Source organism: Notamacropus eugenii, chromosome 1, assembly GCF_028372415.1.
Source record: "Notamacropus eugenii isolate mMacEug1 chromosome 1, mMacEug1.pri_v2, whole genome shotgun sequence".
Classification (NCBI taxonomy): domain Eukaryota; kingdom Metazoa; phylum Chordata; class Mammalia; order Diprotodontia; family Macropodidae; genus Notamacropus; species Notamacropus eugenii.
The window spans coordinates 558,257,934-558,277,678 of NC_092872.1; the positions used below are offsets into that span (position 1 = coordinate 558,257,934).

Below are 19,745 nucleotides of genomic sequence, written 5' to 3' on the forward strand. Positions count from 1 at the left end.
AAAACTAAGAACTTTACCTCTCCAAACTCACCCCTCTGCTTATCTTCCCTATTTCAACCAAATCTTCCAAGTTTGTAATCTTATTTTTATTCATTCCACACATCCAATCAGTTGCCAAATCTTGTCATTTCAACCTCCATAACTCTCTTATATCAAATTACCTCTGTATTGACAGCCACCACCTTCATTCACCGCCTCCCACCTGTTCTATGACAATGGTCTACTAATGGTTTGCCAAAAGTCTCTTTCCTCTCTGATCATGTTCCTCCCCACGTTGGACAAATATCAGTCTCTCTAGGCTTCAGCTTCCTCAACTGAAAAATGAAGAATTAAACTAGATGACCACTAGGGTCCTTTCCAATCTAAAATTATAATCCTGTTGTAGAGGGGTTCAAATTCCATTGCATAAGATTTTCCTCATTGTTGGAGTCTGATTATTCAGTGATCTGTACCTGCATAATGGGTGAGTTGATGAAAGCTTGGGCAGAGAGAATCCTTGACCAGCTTCTCTACAGATCAGTTCTTCCCAGAGTCATGCATCCAACTTGTTGGTCTGTCTCTCTGTCTCTCTCCGAGTTAAAATGTGCTGCTTGTTTGACTGTTATTTCAATTTCACAAATATCTACCCTTTTTTACATTCTGCAGTCAACAAATCTGAACACAGAATTGGAGGCTGACAAATTTCATCTCCTTTTCCTACAATTTGTTTTCAAGCATTCAATTAAATTAAAATTGTGTATGGTAAATGCAAATCGAAATGAGTAAAAAGGAAAAAAACACAAATGTTTTCATTTTTATTACCTCACAGTAGGGTTATTCAAATCAGTTAATTAATGAATGCTGATAACATTCAATCAGAAGATGAAAAAAATGTATTCCTCAAGCCCAGAGCACCATCAGAAGTTGAGAGGATAGGGTAATTCAATACTGAAGGCATTGTCAAGGTGAAAAGATACCATGTGAAAACTAAGGACTATGTTTATTTTTCCAAAACTTTCTAAAAAATCATTGCCTTTCATCTGTGCCTATGTCACAAAAATACAGAGTAGTCAAAAAAAAAAAAAAAAACCACTTGCGATTAGGTTCTGCCCTTTCTGATTACAACCTGGACTCCCATTTCAATAGCTCCTTTGTTCTGTAGAACTTGAAATATTGTCAAAGAATGACTGAGCTGAAACATCTGGCTGACTCGTTAGAAACGTGACAAATGAAGTAAATAAAAATTACCATCATGGTGCCACTCTACACAGTAGTTATCCTTATGTACCTATTGTACAAGTGAGTTGGGTGAGTTAAGCAACTTACTCAAAATTTCATATTTCAATTCAATAAATATATAAGTTCTCAGTGAAATACAAGCTTCTTGCAGAATGATAATAATTCCATTCTTGTCTTTGTAGTTGCAGAAACTAACATAGGGCCACACACCTCCTCAAATAAGTCTATTATCTCATCAGTTTGGATGTTTGCTCCAATAATGGACACTGGAAGCCTTATCTGCCTATGCCTGTGTCTTCCCATAGTTCATGACAAGTGGTTCAACAAGTGTCCTGGGGAACATTCTCCCTTACTCCTGACATGGTGAAGACACTAGTGGGGCACTCAAACTGTCCATGTGTTATTTCTCTAACCAGAAATCTTCTTATTATACATGTTTCTGATGTTACCTCTTATTCTTTTAGTGGTTATATGTTTCTCCTACCCACTAGACACCATTGCTTTACCTTTTATACAATTCATTTTCAAGTCTTCAGAAATGGTTGTGTTCCAAGACTTGAAATCACGTACCACCATTTATAAAATATTGGTTTGAAAAACTGGGCCTTTGCTTCTGGAATGTAGTTTCCTTAAGGCAGTCTTCTCACTGGCTCTCCTCCTTCTGTTTATCTCATCATGTCTTCATATTGTCCATTCCAGATATATATACTGTGGGCTACATTCTATTTTTCCATCCAATTTTATGCCATCATCTGGGTGATATAAGTTCTTCATCCACTTGGTCTTTCCTGGGTGGATGGCCTGGCAAAACTCTTTTCAGGCATTACAGATCTCTCCCAGGAGGCTCCACAATGCTCTAGGGCTTGTTGCTACTAGCACAATGTCATCTGCAAATAATAGCATCTGGAGGACCTACACTGACCGTAGGAAGCTAAATTATACTTTCTCCTATTACTCTGATATCTTACTTCTTGCCCTAATGATTGGCAGCAAATCCTCCTTCAGTTAGGACTACCGTTTTGGATCTCCTCCATCCAGACGCAAATGCTTTCGTTGAGCGTAGATTTCCCTCTTTTAGACCTCTTCTGGTATTTATGATAAGCTGTTGTTGTGGTTCAATTGTTCTTCATGACCCCATGTACAAAAATACTGGAGTGGTTTGCCATTTCCTTCTCCAGCTCATTTTACAGGTGAAGAAACTAAAATAAACAGCGTTACGTGATTTGTCCAGACCCACACAACTAATAAGTATCTGAGGCCACATTAGAGCTCAGGTCTTCTGGACTCAAAGCATAATGATCTATCTAATGCACCACCTAGCTGCCCAAATTTATGATCAGAGAGTCATTGAATTTCTGATGCGATTATCTTTCAAGTGAACTTAAATGATTATGATGTATGAGTGAAAGACACCATGGAAGAGGTATTTTGCTCTATTGAATTAAATGGTCTTTTTCCTTAATCAACAAAAAAAATCTTTCAATAAATTGCATGATAGTAAGGTTGAGTTCCTTTATTTTATATTACTCATGAAAAAGTGCCTCTTCCCTACTAATATTCTTATCAAGAGTGACTCAGATTCATGTAGAAATGAGTCTCATAAAGATTCACATAAGGCATCTTGCACATAGTAGGTCTGTTGAATTGTATAGCTAGGCATTGTGGGGAATATTTTTTAAAAAAGGATAGACAAGGTCCCTTCTGCTTCCATTAATTCAGTCAGTTGGGAAAAAAAAAATCTGTATTAAACAAAAGTCTTGTCTACATTCACTGTTTTCAGAAAATTATGCAAGACACTAAGAGAACTATCCCTATTCTCATGGAACTTGCAGGCATCATCATCATTACTATTACAGGAGAATAAGACACAAATACTGGGTCACACTACAGTACAAAAGTTGCCCAAGAAGGACTTTGTGAAGGTTATTATGGCTAGGGGATATGGTTCAGAATTAGATTTATGGAGGAGGTATTCCTGAAGCTGACTTTAAAGGATAGGTAGATATCCAGAAGGCAAAAGAGGGAAGCAAGGGGACACTCTAGGCCTCAGGAACAATATGAAGAAAGTCAAAATGTTTGAGCAACACAGGGTTTGTCTGGAACAAAAAGTCCAATTTGGCTAGAGCATGCAGTGTGTGAAATAGAATACTATAAGGCTAAAAAGCCATGATCATGCCCTATTGTGGAGGTGTCAAATTTCAGGCACAGGAGTTTGAACTGTGCTTATTTAAAAATGGAGAGCCACTGAAGATCTTGGAGAAGAAGAGTAGAGTCAGACCCATGCATAAGCAAAATTAATCTGGCACTGACATGAAAGATGGAATAGAAGAGGAAGAAACTAGAGGTGGAAAGACCTATGAGGAGGCCTTATACCAGAGTGCTAGGAGATAGAAAGGAGACAGATGTTAGAAATGCTTCATGGATGGGGTCAACATGAACTTGACAACTGCTTACATATGAAGGGTAAGGAGAAATGTAAGACCCACAGAGAACTCCAAGATTTCAAACACAAGAGATATTAAGAATCATTGACAAAGATGGGAGAGTAAGAAAAAAACAAAAACAAGTTTAGAGGGAAAGATTTGTGAGCTTTGTTTCAGACATGATAAGTTTGGGGTATATCTGAGATACCCAAGTACAGGCAGTTGGAAACATGCAGCAGTATGGCGATACAGTAGCTAGAGTGCTGGACCTGGAATCAGAAAGACCTGAGTTCAAACCTGACCTCAGATATTACTAGCTGTGTGATCCTGGAAAAGTCACTTAACCCCCTGTTTGGCCTCAGTTTCCTCTTCTGTGAAATGAGGATTATAATGGCCCCTACCTCCCAGAGTTGTTGTGGGAATTGATTGAAATAATAATTATAAAGTGCTTGGCACAATGCCTGGCACATGAGAAATGCTATATAAAAGTTAGTGTCATTATCTTCATCATTATCATCATAGATTTAGACCAGAAAGGTTCCTTACCGCTGATCTAGAGCAACTCCATCATTTTAGAGCTAAAGACACTAAAGTCCAGGGGGTCCAAGTGACTGTTCCAAGGTCACATAGCCAAGATTTGAACCTAATTCTTCAGATTCTAGATTTGTGCTCTTCTCACATCACTGCATTGCTACCATAATAGATACAGACCTTGAAAGAGCTCAGAGGTAGAAATACCAGTTTGGAAGTCATTTACCTACTCGGGACTGCTGAAGTAATCGGAATGAATAAGAAAGTAAAAGGAAAGAATACAAAGAGAAGATAAAAGAAGCCTGGAGGACACTCTCCTACAGATGTCAGAAAGAAGATTAACAGGCAGAAAAAGAGGTAAAGAAGAGGAAGAGTTCAGAGAACCAGAGAAATAAATTAACTCTAAACCTCAGAGAAGAAAGAGCATCCCAAAGGAAGAGTAGTCTACCATTGTCAAATGTCTGAGTAGCCTAGAGCTTTGAGGACTTGGGAGCAGGAGGTGGGAGAGAAGACCACTGGCTTAATTAGTCACTGGCAGATTTTAGAGGAGCAATACTTAGAGGAATGATGGGACTAGAAATCATGATTGCATTAGACTTAGGATAGCAATGAGGAAATTGAGGCAGTGGGCATATGATTTGTTTTTTTTAAAAATGCGTTTGATAATGAAAGACTAAGTGAAGTTGAGAGATGAGACAATGGTTAAAGGGGCTAGATCAGAGAGACTGTGGAAAGAAGAAAGAAACTGTGGAGAAAGGAGGAATTGAAGATGCATGAGAGAGGAAATTTGACTAATAGAACAGAATCCTAGAGATAGAAGGTGGTAATGGGATCAAGGAGACTGGGAAAGTGATTTAACTTTAGAAGGAGTTTGGATGCCTGTCTCTTCTGTCACTAGAAGGAAGGATAAAGAGATTGGGTGCTGATACAGATGTTTTAAGTTAAGGTAATTTCTGCTGGATGGCTTCAGTTTTTTTTTTGGTGAAATAGGAAGCTAAACCATCCAGTATTAAGTGTAGGGATTGTATGTTATACTTGGAGATTCATGGACAGAGGGGAAAATTTGGAAAAGTTGTTCAGGATGATGAAATAAGGGGTTGATAAGAGTAGAAGCAGTTGAGGGACCAGCAAAGGTTATATACCGTAAATCTGTATTGGACAAAATAACTTCAATTTTATTATTTTCTCCAGCATGCTTAGCAACTCAGTAGTTACTGTTGTTGTTCAGTCATGTCCTCTTCTTGACCCTGTTTGGGGTTTTCTTGGCAAAGATACTAGAGTGGTTTGCCATTTCCTTCTCCAGATCATTTTACAGATGAGGAGACTGAAGTGACTTTCCCAGGGTCACACAGCTAGCATCTGAGGCCAAAATTAAACTCAGGTTTTCCTCACTTCAGGCCCAGCGCTCCATTCCCTGTGCCACCTAGTTGCCTTGCAACCAAGTGGTAGGAATGAAGAAATTAATTGCTTGTAACTACCCTAGGAACAAATGTCCATAATGCTCAAGCTATGACTTCCCAGTCATCTCTACAACATATCATCTGTATTCCACCAGAACCTTGAAGTCTGTACATCAGCTACTCCTGAGACTCCAGACTCTGATAAAGTAATGAGCTTTCTTTCTTGCCAAGACCCAGGCCTTCATGCCCCTCCCTGATCATCACTACACCATGCTGCCAAATCTATTTACCCCTCCTTTTCACCTCACCTTTGTGTATTATCTTCCCCCCCCCCCCCCATTTGAATGCAAGTTTTTGAGGATAGGTTTTGACTTGCTTACCTATATCTGTATCTCCAGTTCTTAGACACAGTGCCTGGCACATCTTTTCTCTATATATATAACACACAGTTGAATGGGCCGCTTATTGAATTAGTCCATCAACATAACTTGGACAAAAACAGCAGATGGACAGTGAGCTGAACCCAGAATAGAGTAGGAGGGAAAGAATGAGATGGATTGCTTTGGGAAACTGCCCAGTGCTTTCAATGATCACAAGCTGCTTGTTACCACAAATGTATATATATGTATGTGTATATATATGTATATGTAAGTATGTATGTGTGTGTGTGTGTATGCAATCTTTACACCAATAATCTTCTGGTACTGTACTAAGGCTATAAAAGCAAGAACCATCGTGACATGGGAGGGATTAAAATTACAAATAACTCAAAGGAAATGCAAAGATGCATGGTGTAAATAACCAGGTTGATGCAGCGATGATTTGGCCTGGAGAAGTGGATTAAAAACTTTGTTAAGGATGTGTATAACCAGTAAAGGAGACAGAGCAACTATGTAATATGGACAAGAAACGGTAGATGGGCCACCCAAGCGGCATGCTGGAAACCCTGAAATATTAAAGGAACACTCAAGAGAAAGATTTCTAGTGCTAGGTAGATTCCCTATAGGGAATTTTGGGGGGAAATCCTCAAAAAGCTTATCTTCACAGATTCTGATCTCTAATAGAATACTAGATAGGTATTTCATTCTATTAGCATGCCAGGGATATCATTGCTCTCCTATCACGAAAAGCAATGGTTAGGTTGGTTGGTTTAGTTTTTTGTCTTATATTCAAAAGTAAAAAAACCAACCTTGAGAATCTTAGAAATAAAATAAGAAAAAATAATAATACCCCAAAAAGAAGAAAAAATTCTCTTTTTTAGCCATATTAATTCTGTATCTATCTAAATAAAGCTATGTTTCATCAAGAGCTGATCTTCTCTGAAGGAAATAATTTGGTCTCATCATTTCATGGAATCTCACAGGAATTCTGTCAGTGACGGACACACCGATGAGACTAAAATGCCTGGATTGGTAGCACAATTTTAAAAGACATAGAATCATCAAACAAAACCATAAAGTATATGGTGAATTAGAAGTCTTTCCACTTGCTTCTACTGCCACCTACAGAGCATACCCAATTCAGATTCACAACACGTCAGCTCCATGTACACAGAAAACACAAAACTAACTAAAAGTAGGATTTAGAGCTGGAAGGGGCATTAGAGATCATCTTGTTAAACCCCCTCGTCTTAAAAAGAGGGAAACTTTAGCTCAGAGTGGGAAAACTAAGGCCACATAAGTAGTAAGTAGCAGAATGTGTATGGGCCCAAGTTCTCTTGACACCAAAGCTGATATCTCAGTATACCATATCACATCTGTGCTAGACCTCTAAGCCTGAGGGGATATTTCATCTATCTTGACTGAACAGGATGCAAAGGAGGGAGAGGAGATATAAAGAACAAGACTTCAGACATAGTTGCTTGACCTTGAGTTTACAGTCCAGTAGGAAAGGTGAGAACATGGACACATACAAATACACTGTAATATAAAAAAATAAATAAATAAATGCCTAAGGAAGGAAAATCAGTGAACCCAAGAGTTCTAAGACAGGGATGGCTCACTAGGGATTAAGGCAGCTCAGAGAAGACCTCTGTAGATGGATTATATTGGATCTGTGTCTTAGAAGATTTCTACAAAGATCGAAGGGGAAGGAATTTCAGGTACAAGCAACGGCTTTGAACAAAGACACAGTCATGAAATATAGGAAAGATAGGTTGATACTCATTTGTGAAAGGCTATGATTGCCAGGCTAAGGAGTCTAGTTTTCATTCAGTTGGAACCACTGGAGGGTTTTGAGAAGCAGAGTTTTAATAATCTGGTCTGTGAATCAGCAGGATTAATCTGGAAGGGGGGTTAGGGTTAAGGACAGATTGGAGGTGGGGAGAGACTCTGGACAGGGAAACTGATTCAAAGAAATAATGAGTCCAGGTAAAAAGGAATGAGGACCTATGCTGGAATGATGACAATGGGAATGGAAACGAGCAAATTCTAGAGATCCTAGGGAAATAAAACTGGCAGAACTTGGCAAGTGATTGGATAAAAGAAGTGAGAAAAAAAAAAGATAGGGAAGATTCATCCAGAAGTTTTGACTGTGTATAACTGGTTGAAAATTATGATAGAAATAGTTTCACAGATAATGTCAATTTTATGAAATGAAATCTGAGATTATACAAAGAGGAACATAGGATAGTGAATAGAGAATTAAGAATACCTGGTTTTGCATCCTTTCTCAGATATTTACCAATTATACAAACCTAGGAAAGTCACTTAACTTCTCTGTGCCCATTTCCTCATTTGCAAAATGGGGATAGTAATAGCACCTACCTCATGTGTTTTGTTAACTTTAAAGGGTTATGTAAATGCGAGCTATTATTAGAGGAATTAAGACAGATTCCCTATGTCACTAAGAATTACTTATGCATAGATATTTTACACACTAAAGGAATTATGCCCTAGGAACTTAATTACCAAGGGCAAAAATTTATGTGGAGATGAGATACTGGGTTTCCAATCCTATGCTGACTTTAATTTTCAAGTCTTCAATTTGATTCTTATTCTTTCCAACCTTTATCCTCCTCCCCCATACAGAGAAGTACATCTCATAATTAATCATTGATAAGGCATTCCCATATGCTCTAGGATGTGAGAAAAAGTAACAAACTTACTTTGGGATCAGGGTTACTGATTGTGTCAAAAATATCTTCATCATCTTTAATCTCTTCAGCTGGCGTCTAGAGGGAAAAAATTGTACTAAGGTAAAATACATGTATATTCAAAATGTCAATGTCCAAAAAAATCAACAGAATTCATGATATAGTATGACATAGGTTTACTTTTTTTGTTTTTAATTCCCATATGCTCTAGGATGTGAGAAAAAGTAACAAACTTACTTTGGCATCATGGTTACTGATTGTGTCAAAAATATCTTCATCATCTTTAATCTCTTCAGCTGGTCTCTAGAGGGAAAAAATTGTAATAGGGTAAAATATATATATATTCAAAATGTCCATGTCCAAAAAAATCAACAGAATTCATGATATAGTATGACTTAGAGTTGCTTTTTTCATTTTTAATTGAAATTGTTATCTCAACTACACATTAGGATAATAGGATATAGAACTAGAAGACCCTAAAGAACATCCAATCCCACCCCCTCTCATTTTATAAAAACTGTAAGCCAGGGAGATCAAGTCACTTGCCCAAAGTCACATAGATAGTGACAGTGTCAGGATTTGAACTCAGGTCCTCGGACTTAGAATTCAGAGTCCAAACTGCATCTGGTTCTACCAATGAATTACTGACACAGGAATGTCTAAGAAAAACTTAAGAAGGAGCCTTATACCAAGGCCTTCGTGAAGGAAGGATTTAGGAAGTGAACAAATGACTTAGAAGATATGTCTTAAGAAGAGGACTTAGCTTTCCTCAAATCATGGTCCAAAATACAAAAATGATAGGTTAGAGCTTATCTAAGAAGAACAAAGAAGAAAGTATTTGCATGAAGACTGACCAATATTACTTAGAAGGTGTTAAACTGCAATTGGATCAGCAGAGAGAGCAGCCCAGACACAGTTGCTAAACCAGATACCACATGGAGCAGCAGAATATGACACAAGCGGAAATAATTATGGAGGGTCTCAGTAATTCAAAGGATGTAATGATATGGAAAAGCAGTATCAATGCAATGACCATCCATGATTCCAGAAGACTGATGATGAAGCATGCAACCCACCTTCTGACAGAAGGGTGATGGATTCAGGGTGCAGAGACATATTTTTTTTTTAACATGGCTAATGAGGAGGATTTATTTTTCTTCATTATATATATTTATTACATGGAATTTCTTTTTTCCCCAATGGGGGATAGGAGGGAGAGAAAATAGATTTATGTTGATTTTTAAATAAAATTTACTTTTTAAAAAAAGAAGTATGTGAAGGAAAATAGAACCAGCTGGGGAATCAAATTATCTGGGTTCAGGTCCAAAAGTTGCCCAACATCATATGATTATCAAATGGGGAAATCACTTCCCTGCTCTAGCCTCAGGTCCCTTATTTATAGAATGAGCAAGTGGGACCAGATGGTTTCTAAAATACCTCATATCTCTAAAGGTTTATGAGCTCATTATAACTCTATATCATTAATAATCAGGTCAGCACAAGAGTTTCTGATCAGAAAGTTATAACTAGTTATTTATAACTTTTATAAATATAAACTATTTATAAATATATAACATATAACTATTTATAACTAAGGTATTTCACTTAGTTTCTGCTTAGGAACTCTTCCTTTAGACAACATTTGCTGAGTCTTCCATCTTAGTGAAATACTTGGCTGATTGCATTACTCTCACACCAGTCTATCAATTCTTCATTGATTTTTCCCTTTCCCTCATAGCTCTGTCAGGTGTTTCTGGTGGGGAGAGAATGATGATGATAGACTTTTCTGTTCCAACACAATGCAACTCCCTAACTGGGGAAGCGGAACTGATCTCCTCTTTTGGGATAAGCCTGGTGATCCCTTAGACAGAGCTACTGTTACCTACTGTATGACCCAAGTGTTTTCTAGGAAACAGCTAATTTTACATTTAAAAATAAAAGGTAAAATAGCTATAACCTATAAATTCTGGATGTCTGATAATTCAAAAAGGACCAAACAGAGATATACTTGTAGTACATTGGTTGTCTGTTGTCCTTCATTCTGGAGAACTAAAAGGATATCATTATGTTAGAGTCAAGTTATAGTGTGTCTTGACTGTGGCTGATCTGACCAATATGAGCTCAGAATGCCCTACCACAGGTCAGGCACAAATAGACCATGTGAACATTTGGAGTGGATTCTCCGAATTTGCACATCTTGAATTTCTTTTGAGCTACTTCAATCCTGCTTTGCTCATAAAGCACAGCACTTTCTCTGATGAGGGCATACCATGCTAGGCAGTCCTGTGTCGGTAGGGGCAAGGACAGATCCCATGTCATGCAATCAGTGCCAAAGTTCTTCAGGCAGACTTTGAGAGTGTCCTTGTGTCACTTCCTCTGATCTCCATGTGAGCACTTGCCTTGTGTTAGTTGTCCATAAAATAATCTTTTAGGCAAGCATACATTTAGCATTTGAACAATACGGCCAGCCCATGGAGTCACACTCTCTGTAGCAGAGTTTGAATGCTTGGCAGTTTAATTCAAGAAAAGACCTCAGTGTCTGGTACCTTATCCTACTGAGTGATCCTCAGAATCTTGCTAAGAAAATTCAAATGGAAGAAATTCCATTTCCTAGCATAGCATTGGTATACAGTTCAGTTTTCACAGGCATACATCAATGAGGTCGACACAATGGCTGGGCAGACCTTCAGTTTGATAGTGTGATACTTCCGTGAGAAGAGGGAGTCTTTGTTATTGAATGCCTATGTGACCTTGGGCATGTTACTTAATGGTCCCCGCCTAGGGTTCGGTTTCCTTAGCAAAAAAAAAAAAAAAGAGGAGCTGGGGCTGACCTCAATCTCTAGGAAATGTAGCTTTCACTCCTCTGATTAAGGGAGGCACAATACTGAATGGAACAAGTCTTGGACCTAAAGTCAGGAGACACATGGTTCTAAATCCCATTTCCAGTGTTCATTAGCTGGGTGACCATGAGAAAGTTACTTAAACCTTTATGACACTCACTGCCCTGAAGCCAATCTGGTGGTGGTAAGATTCCCTAAACTTAGCTAGACTTGTTTTCAAATGTAACATACCAGCACTGAGCCAATACTTAAGCTTTTTCCAACTTATTAGGATCTACAACACATATTCCTCTTGCATAGCCTTCAGCCCTGGATTGCCTTTATCTGCCTCTGTCACAGTTTCCTAATCTGTAAAATGAGGGAGTCAGATTAGATGGCCTTTTCAGCTCTGCATTTATGGCCCTATGTCACCAGAAGACATAAAAGTCCAGTGTTAGTGGGAGTTTATTAATATAGAGAAAGGTAAGCTAGTATCAGAGAAGGCCATGGCCTGAAGAACTGTCTAGCCTGCTTCCCCTCAATTTGCTGATGAGGAAAATGAGGGCTCAGAATGTTAAGTGGCATGCCTTGTATCACCTAGCTAGTGAAAGGCAGAGCCCATGACTTGAATCAAGTTCTTCTGACTCTAAATCTCATGCTCTTTCTTCCATATGATAATATTTTTAAATAAAAACTAAAACTAAATGGAATTGCATGACGAGAATAAAACCAGAAATAGCAACCGATAACATAATCTGCCTATATGAGCCAAGATACTCTATACATCAAACAGTAATGATTACAGCTTGAGGGGAAAGGGAGGAGGGTAAGGAATTCCATATCAAGGCCAAAGACAGATGAAAGGCTAAAATAAACTATTCCTCAGAAAGTTCTTTTTTAAAAGTGTAAAAGAATACAGCAGCTCAGAAACAGATGAAATTAAAGGCCAAGTATAATTAAAATCAAAGGAGATGACTGTGGAAAAAAATATTCCCATCGTGTAGCAGCAAAAGGACTGATTCCATCCTGATTTTATAGCTGACAGTTTCAATCCCTAACAACTTCTCCATTTTACTTTCATTACATTTTCTAGGAAAACAAGATTTATACCCCATCCGCCAAACAAAAAGGGACAAAAGGCCTTTGGTGTCTTTGAAGTCTTAGCACTGTTTGTTAGATGAACCACCAAGATCGCTCAGTCGATGTAAGATGCAGTTTTTCTAAGAACAATTTGCACTCTCTCCATCATGGTGCCTTCTTCTTCAACTTATCATGAGCCTGAAAGTTATGGGATTCTAAGAGGCCCTACATAATCAGGTGTTGATGTTCATTTACTTAGGAGGTTTAAGTGGAGAGGGATTTACAGAATAAATTTATTTTCAGGGAATGGTTTTTTAGGTTTTTAAATTTATTTAAAGCTTTTCATATATCACCTTCATTTCCCTCCCTCCTTCCCTACCTAAAGAGCTGTTATCCCTTGTAATAACAAAAAGTAGTAGTAAAAAAAAAATCAGTACAAGTATCACAATATTTACATTATTCTGCACCCTAAAGTCTGATGCAAAGAAAGAAAGGAGGTGCATTTTCTTATGTCTTCTTTGGGGCCAAGTCTGGTGATTATAATGACACAGCATTCAGTTTAAGAAGTTTCTGCTCCTTCCATTGACAATGGTGCAGTCGTTGTTATTGTTGTTCTGGCTGTTTATTTCATTTAATTTGCATTAATTCATGTCTTCCCACAATTCTCTGTACTTTTTACATAGTCATCCTTTCTTACAGTAGTAATATTCTACCCCATTCAGGTACCACTATTCATTTAGCCATTTTCCCAAACAAAGGGCATTATTTTGTTCCTACTTCTTGGTTACTACCAAAAGATTATGGCTATAAGTATTTTGTTGTATATGGGACCTTTCTCTGACTTCCTTATGTCCAGCAGCGGGATTTAACTGACATTTAAAAAGAGACCTTACCATCTGCTTTGCTACTTCACCCTAAGGACCATAGGCCCCTTTCCATCTGGCTTGTAGCTGAAACTATATATATATGTATGTATATGTGTGTATGTATGTGTGTATATATACATATACATGTATGTGTAATAAATTCTCTATTCAGTCATTCCTTCATTCTGGATCAAGAACATTAATGGGATTGGCTTTTAATACTGGGAACTCTCATGCATTAGAGTGAATCTTCCAAAATTTGTGAGAAAAGCAAAGGTTACTGTGAAATTCAACTATCAGTAGTAAGAGGTCTGTTGAGGGAAAGCTAAGGGACTAAAGCTTCAGGGAAATGGGAAAAACTGAAGTATTATATACACAAACATGTATACACATATATACATACACACATATCTATGTATGTATATATCTCTCATTACTGCCATAATAAATTTATACATATATAATATATTTCAGTCATCCCCTTCTTCCATATATACACATATATGTATATGTATGGAGGATAATTATATATATATGATATTACTGCCATAAGAAATGATATATTAAATACTTTACTCTTTCTATACATACACGCGCGTCTGTGTGTATGAGTGAAATAAAGACCTCCCATGTTGTGAGTAGCTGGAGGAAAAACAATTTAATACTAGAACCAGAAAAATTGAGTAATTTTCAGAATCAGAGGTGCAAGGTCAGAACTTATGATTAATAGGCATCCTGGAATGTCAGGGCAACTAATTCCTCCAGCTACTGATGACTGATCTGTAAAGGCAGAGTTTCTGACACCCTCTGCCCCCACGAGGCTAAGGGAACAGACACCAGTGGGAACTGACCCCCTCTTCTCTGTAAGGCCACAAGTATTTCTGGAAATGACTTGAAGATATCTGGAGGAAAATTATACGGCCCTGGAGCTGAACAGGGAATTGGGGTTTCTGCCTTTTTGGGATGCGGGGAAGAGGGAGCTGGGATGAGGGGAGGCAGAGATAATAGCTGTAGATTTAATGCTTCAAAATAGAGCTATTTGCCATCTCAGATTAAACATGAGATTACAGGATGCAATTGAGTCTGGCTAGAGGAATACAATCTGCTCTTTTTTGTTTAGAAAAACCTTAGCTTTGGCTCTTGTTCTTGTACACTTCTAAAAATGGGTGTTAAATCATTCTGATTTATGCTGTGATGGAAGAGTATAAGTGTACTCCAACTTAAGTGTGCTCCTTACTGAGTACAGCAATCCTCTGGGCTTCGGTGTATATTTTACATATTTATAATGTAATGTCAGCTGTTACACCGGCATATTGGATTTAGGGGAGATTCTGCCTTCCTGAGCTCCTTTCTTACAGTGCCTTGCATATAAGACACACTCAGTAAATATTTGCTGAATCTGAATTCCATCTCAAAAGCCCTACTACTGGCTTCATAAATGTATTCTTTGGGTATTAAAAGTCCATAATATTTCATTACTGATAAGAGTCACAAAGCTACACTTGAAAAAATGCTATAGACGCCAGAGCTACAAGAGACCTTAGACTTTGGAGATAATTCCACCCTCGATTATACAGATGGGCAAATTGGATTCCATCTGCTCAAGGTCACATAGGTAAAAAAAAAAAAAAATAGCATAGCCAAGATTTAAAACTGGGTCCTTTAGCCACAAGTTCAATGCTCTTTCTGCCCTATCTCACTATTCCTTTTATTCTGCACTCATAATAAAACAACAAAACGAGCTAATCTAAAAAACTGCCCTTTTCCTCCCATGCCCATTGTCTAAGTGGTAGAACAGTTACCAAATTGTCTTCTTCAATAACTCTAGATAACAAATTTTGGCCAGCCTTTCTGATTATTTTGCCTTTAATCAAGTAGGGAAGCAATCAGAGGAAGGTTACCCTGGGTCTGATGATCTAGTAAGGAGAAACTGGTTGGTACGCTGGAAATAAAAATTACTTGCCAACTTAAAATTCATGATCAATAAGGAATGCCTCAGACATAATACAAATTACCCAAAAGACTTCAGAAAAACAGATTTCAGTGAGTTCAGAGAAATGATGGATAGGATCCAATGTCCTGAGGCTCTAAAAGAACTGTTGATTCAAGAGAGATGAGAAATTCTTAATTCAAGAAGCAATTATTAAGTACCTACTGTTTGGTGGTGCTTGTACTAGCTCTGGGAATATAAACACACACACAAAAAAAGCCCTAACTCTCAAAGAGCTTACCACATTCTACTGGGGGATTATAATGAGCTATCAGAAGACTCTCTATTAAATCTGGTCAGCTATGCCCAAAGGGCTATAAAACTGTACATACTCTTTACCCCAGCTAATACCACTGCTAGGTCTACATCCCAAAGACATCAAAAAGGGGAAAAGGACCTATTTGTACAAAAATATTTACAGCAACCTTTTTTTGTGGTGGCTAAGAATTGGAAATCTAAGGGATGCGCATCAATTGGATAATGGCTAAATAAACTATGGTATGTGATTGTGATGGAATATTATTTTGCTATAAGAAATGACAAGTAGGATGCTTTCAGAAAAATCTGGACTTACATGAACTGATGCATAGTGAATGACAGAACCAAGAGAATGTTGTACACAGTAACAGCAATATTGTACAATGAATTGTGAATCACTTAACTATTCTCAGTAATATAATGATCCAAGACAATCCCAAAGGACTAATGATAAAGCATACTACCTACCTCCAGAGAGAGAACTGATATTGTTTGAATACAGACTGAAGCATGCTATTTTTCACTTTCTTTCATTCTTTTTATTTGAGTTTTCTTGTACAATATGACTCATACGGAAATATTTTTTATGTGCACATATATAACCTATATCTGATTACTTACCATCTAAGGAGGAGGAAGAGAGAAAGGGAGGGAGAAATAGATAGAATTTGGAACTCAAAACTTTAAAAAAGAGATAGTAAAAATTGTTTTAATGTAATTGGGGAAAAATGAAACACATTTTTTAAAAGTCGGGGGAAAATGTGCTACAAATGTGAAATATTGCATGAGCTTTCAGATGCAGTCAATGCATTATTAGTTTTACTTGACTGTTTTATTGGTTACAAGAGACCTCTCACAAAGTAGAATATATAAATATATAGTAGAATATATATAAAAATACCTCAATGAAGCTCAAGTGTGTAAAAAAAAAAAGATTTGGTCAGCTAATCAACTTGATGAGATTACAGGGTGTGTGTAGCCTTTTTAACTAGACCAGCAACACAGACCTTCGACTAAGACATGGATTCAGACACCAAGATTTGGGGCATGGTGGTACTTGTGTTTTAGAAAAATTATTTTGGTATCAATAAGTACATCAAACCCTTGCTGGTGGGACACAGTTAACTCTGACTGGTCTCCTGAGACTGGGGTTGCCTTGTGATGACTGGTGACTGTCAGGGAAGCTGGATTATTGTTGGAAGAACTATCTCCCACTGTGGTCTATAATAGTGAGCTATTAAACCACTGATCCCATTTTTGGACCATTTTTAAGGCTCTCTCTCTCTTGGATTTCCAGACAGGAATACAACAAAGAGGGAAGAAAACTTTTCTTGTCACTGATTCCCTCCCCCTACCCAGAAGGAACGATGAGCCACAGTGAAAGCATAAAAGGCCTGTGAATGAAGTCTCTAGACCTCCCACTCCTAGATTCCTTCTTCTACCTTTCTGTTTTCTTTTCCGAGACTAGGTCAGTGATTAACCATCTCAAGAAACGGGCATTTCTAGTTTTGGGGATTACCTTGGGTATAATCCTAAATATTACAGTTCCTAAATCTGAGTCAGACATCAGCCTCCCAGAGGTAAATTTCCTTAATAGCCCATTTTAGCAGAGGGATTCTGCGGCTTAATAACTAAAGCCAGGGCCTGTCTGGGCAAGAGATCTGCACCTTGCCGACCTTCCATGATAACTTCTCTGGATTGCTTGAACAATGTCAATCTGAGAGGAATGGCAAATATCTGCCTAATATCCCAGAAACTCTTTACCTTCTGGGGTAATATAATGATGTTGTGGACAATTTGGGTATTTTATTTTTCCTGTATTTAGCCATGTACACCAATGAGTCCTCTGTATTTTATGTAATTTCTTTGGTACAGAAAACAAAAAACTATCCTATAACTGATATCTATACAGTACATTGGATGCCTTTGTGGAAAGAGACCTTACTAATCACTTTTAGAAAAACTCTAGACCCAAACCACACCTTTGTTTTAGAGACTTCTCTGGAGTTTTACTCCAGGGTGGGAGTAAAGCCAAAAAGAAAACCTGACTACTTGGTGGACCAAACGCAGGTCAAAATGAGCCCCTGGACTATGGGTCACATAAATACAATATAATTTTAGGGGGGAAAGAATATTAACAAGTAGGGGACAGAGAAAAATCCTCTAATTTGAGTCTTTAGTCTAAGAAATATGGTTGTTGTCCTTCGTTCTCGAAGAGGATCAAAATGACATCACCATGATAAAGTCAAGTTTCAGTGTATCCAACTGTGGCTGATCAGACCAATATGAGCTTGGAATGCTCTACCACAGATTGGGCACAAATAGTCCATGTGAACATTTGGGGTGGATACTCTAAATTTGTGCATCCTATGTTTCCTTTGAGTTGTTTCAATTCTGCTTTGCTCATAGGGCACAGCACCTTCTCTGATGTGGGCATGCCATGCTGAGCGGTCCTGTGCCAGTGTCTCCCATGTCACACAATCAATTTCAAAGTTCTTGAGACCCTGGGAATGTCCTTGTATTATACCACCACGTGATTACTTGCCCTCTGTGAGTTTTCTATAAAACAGTCTTTTTGGCAAGCACATGTTTTGCATTCAAACAACAGAGTTATGCTCTCTGAAGCATAGTTTCAATGCTTGGCAGTTTAATTCAAGTAAGGACCTCAATGCCTGGTACCTTATCCTGCCACGAGATCTTCAGAATCTTCCTAAGACAATTCAAATGGAAGCAATTCAGTTTTCTGGCATGGTGCTGGTAGACTCTCCAGGCTTCACAGGAATACAACAATGAGGTCAGCACAACAGCTCTGTAGACCTTCAGTTTGGTAGTCAGTCTAATATCTGTTCTCTTCTATACTTTCCTTCAGAGTCTCCCAAACACTGAGCTAGCTCTGGCAATGCATGCATCAACCTCATTGTCAATAGGTACATCCCTGGAAAGTACACTACCAAGGTAAGTGAACTTATCCCCAGCATTCAAAACTTCTATATTTGTTGTAACTGATGGTTCCACCTATGGATGGTGTGGTGGTGGCTGATAGAGCACTTGTGTTTTCTTGGTGTTAATTATTAGGCCAAAATTAGCACAAGCAGCAGAGAATCGATCTATACTTTGTTGCATCTCAGCTTCAGAGGCTGCACTGAGTGCACAATCATCTGCAAACAGAAAATTGTGCACCAACACTCCCTCCACTTTGGTCTTGGCTTGTAGCCTTTTCAAATTGAAGAATTTACCATCAGTGCAGTAGCTGACCTTGATGCCATGTTCATCTTCATTGAAAGCATTTGACAACATGGTGAAAACATCATGCTAAAAAGCATGGGAGCAAACACACAGCCTTGTTTCACTCCATTGGTGACTGGGAAGGCACAAGAGCATTGTCCATTACCTAGAACCCAGGCAAGCATGCTGCACTAAGAAATACAGATGAGGACAAAGTACATTCCTAACCTAGAGACAGCTAGGACAAAGACATGGCAGGAGGAAATGGAACACTGATTTGAAATAATAAGTAAGGAGCTTAATTTGGCTGGATCTGGGAGTGTGTGAAGTGAAATAAGTCTGAAAAGACAAAATGTAACTATATACATACTGAGGGGATTTAAATTTTAAGCTGAAGACATTGGACAAAGTAGGATCTTTTCCTGTTTGAGTTTTAGTGAGTCAAGTGCCTTTGAATGAGTCTTGCCTTTGATTGAATCAATCAAGAGTCTTTGATTAGAAGCAGTATGTGTGTATATATATATGTATATATGTGTGTGTGTGTATATATATGTATATATGTGTGTGTGTGCATATATATGTATATATATACATGTGTATATATATATGTATATATATGTACATATATATATACATATATATATATATGTAGTAGAGAGAGTAGTCAGCAGCAGAGTTGAGAGAAGCAGAGAAAGCAGAAAAGAAGCAGAGCTGAGAGAAGCAACCATGAGCAGGCTAGGGGAACTTGCTTTCGTGGAGAGGCTTAACAGAAAGGATGTTTGTGATGTTGGCATTCTGTCTGTTTATCTGGGTTAATTTCTCAGACAGAAGTCTTGTCTGT

At 38.0% G+C, this 19,745-nt stretch overlaps 1 protein-coding gene across 5 annotated transcripts in view; it reads right to left on the reverse strand.

Annotated features, from left to right (window-relative positions):
* Positions 1-19,745, reverse strand: part of DCDC2C (doublecortin domain containing 2C) — a 188,322-nt gene that overhangs the window by 63,837 nt on the left and 104,740 nt on the right. For all 5 annotated transcript variants that reach the window (XM_072634294.1, XM_072634296.1, XM_072634295.1 and 2 more), the window contains exons 10-11: positions 8,904-8,969; positions 8,679-8,744 (exon numbers count right to left, since the gene is read on the reverse strand). In XM_072634294.1, coding sequence (XP_072490395.1) covers positions 8,679-8,744; positions 8,904-8,969 — 132 coding nt within the window. The remainder of the gene's footprint in view (positions 1-8,678; positions 8,745-8,903; positions 8,970-19,745) is intronic.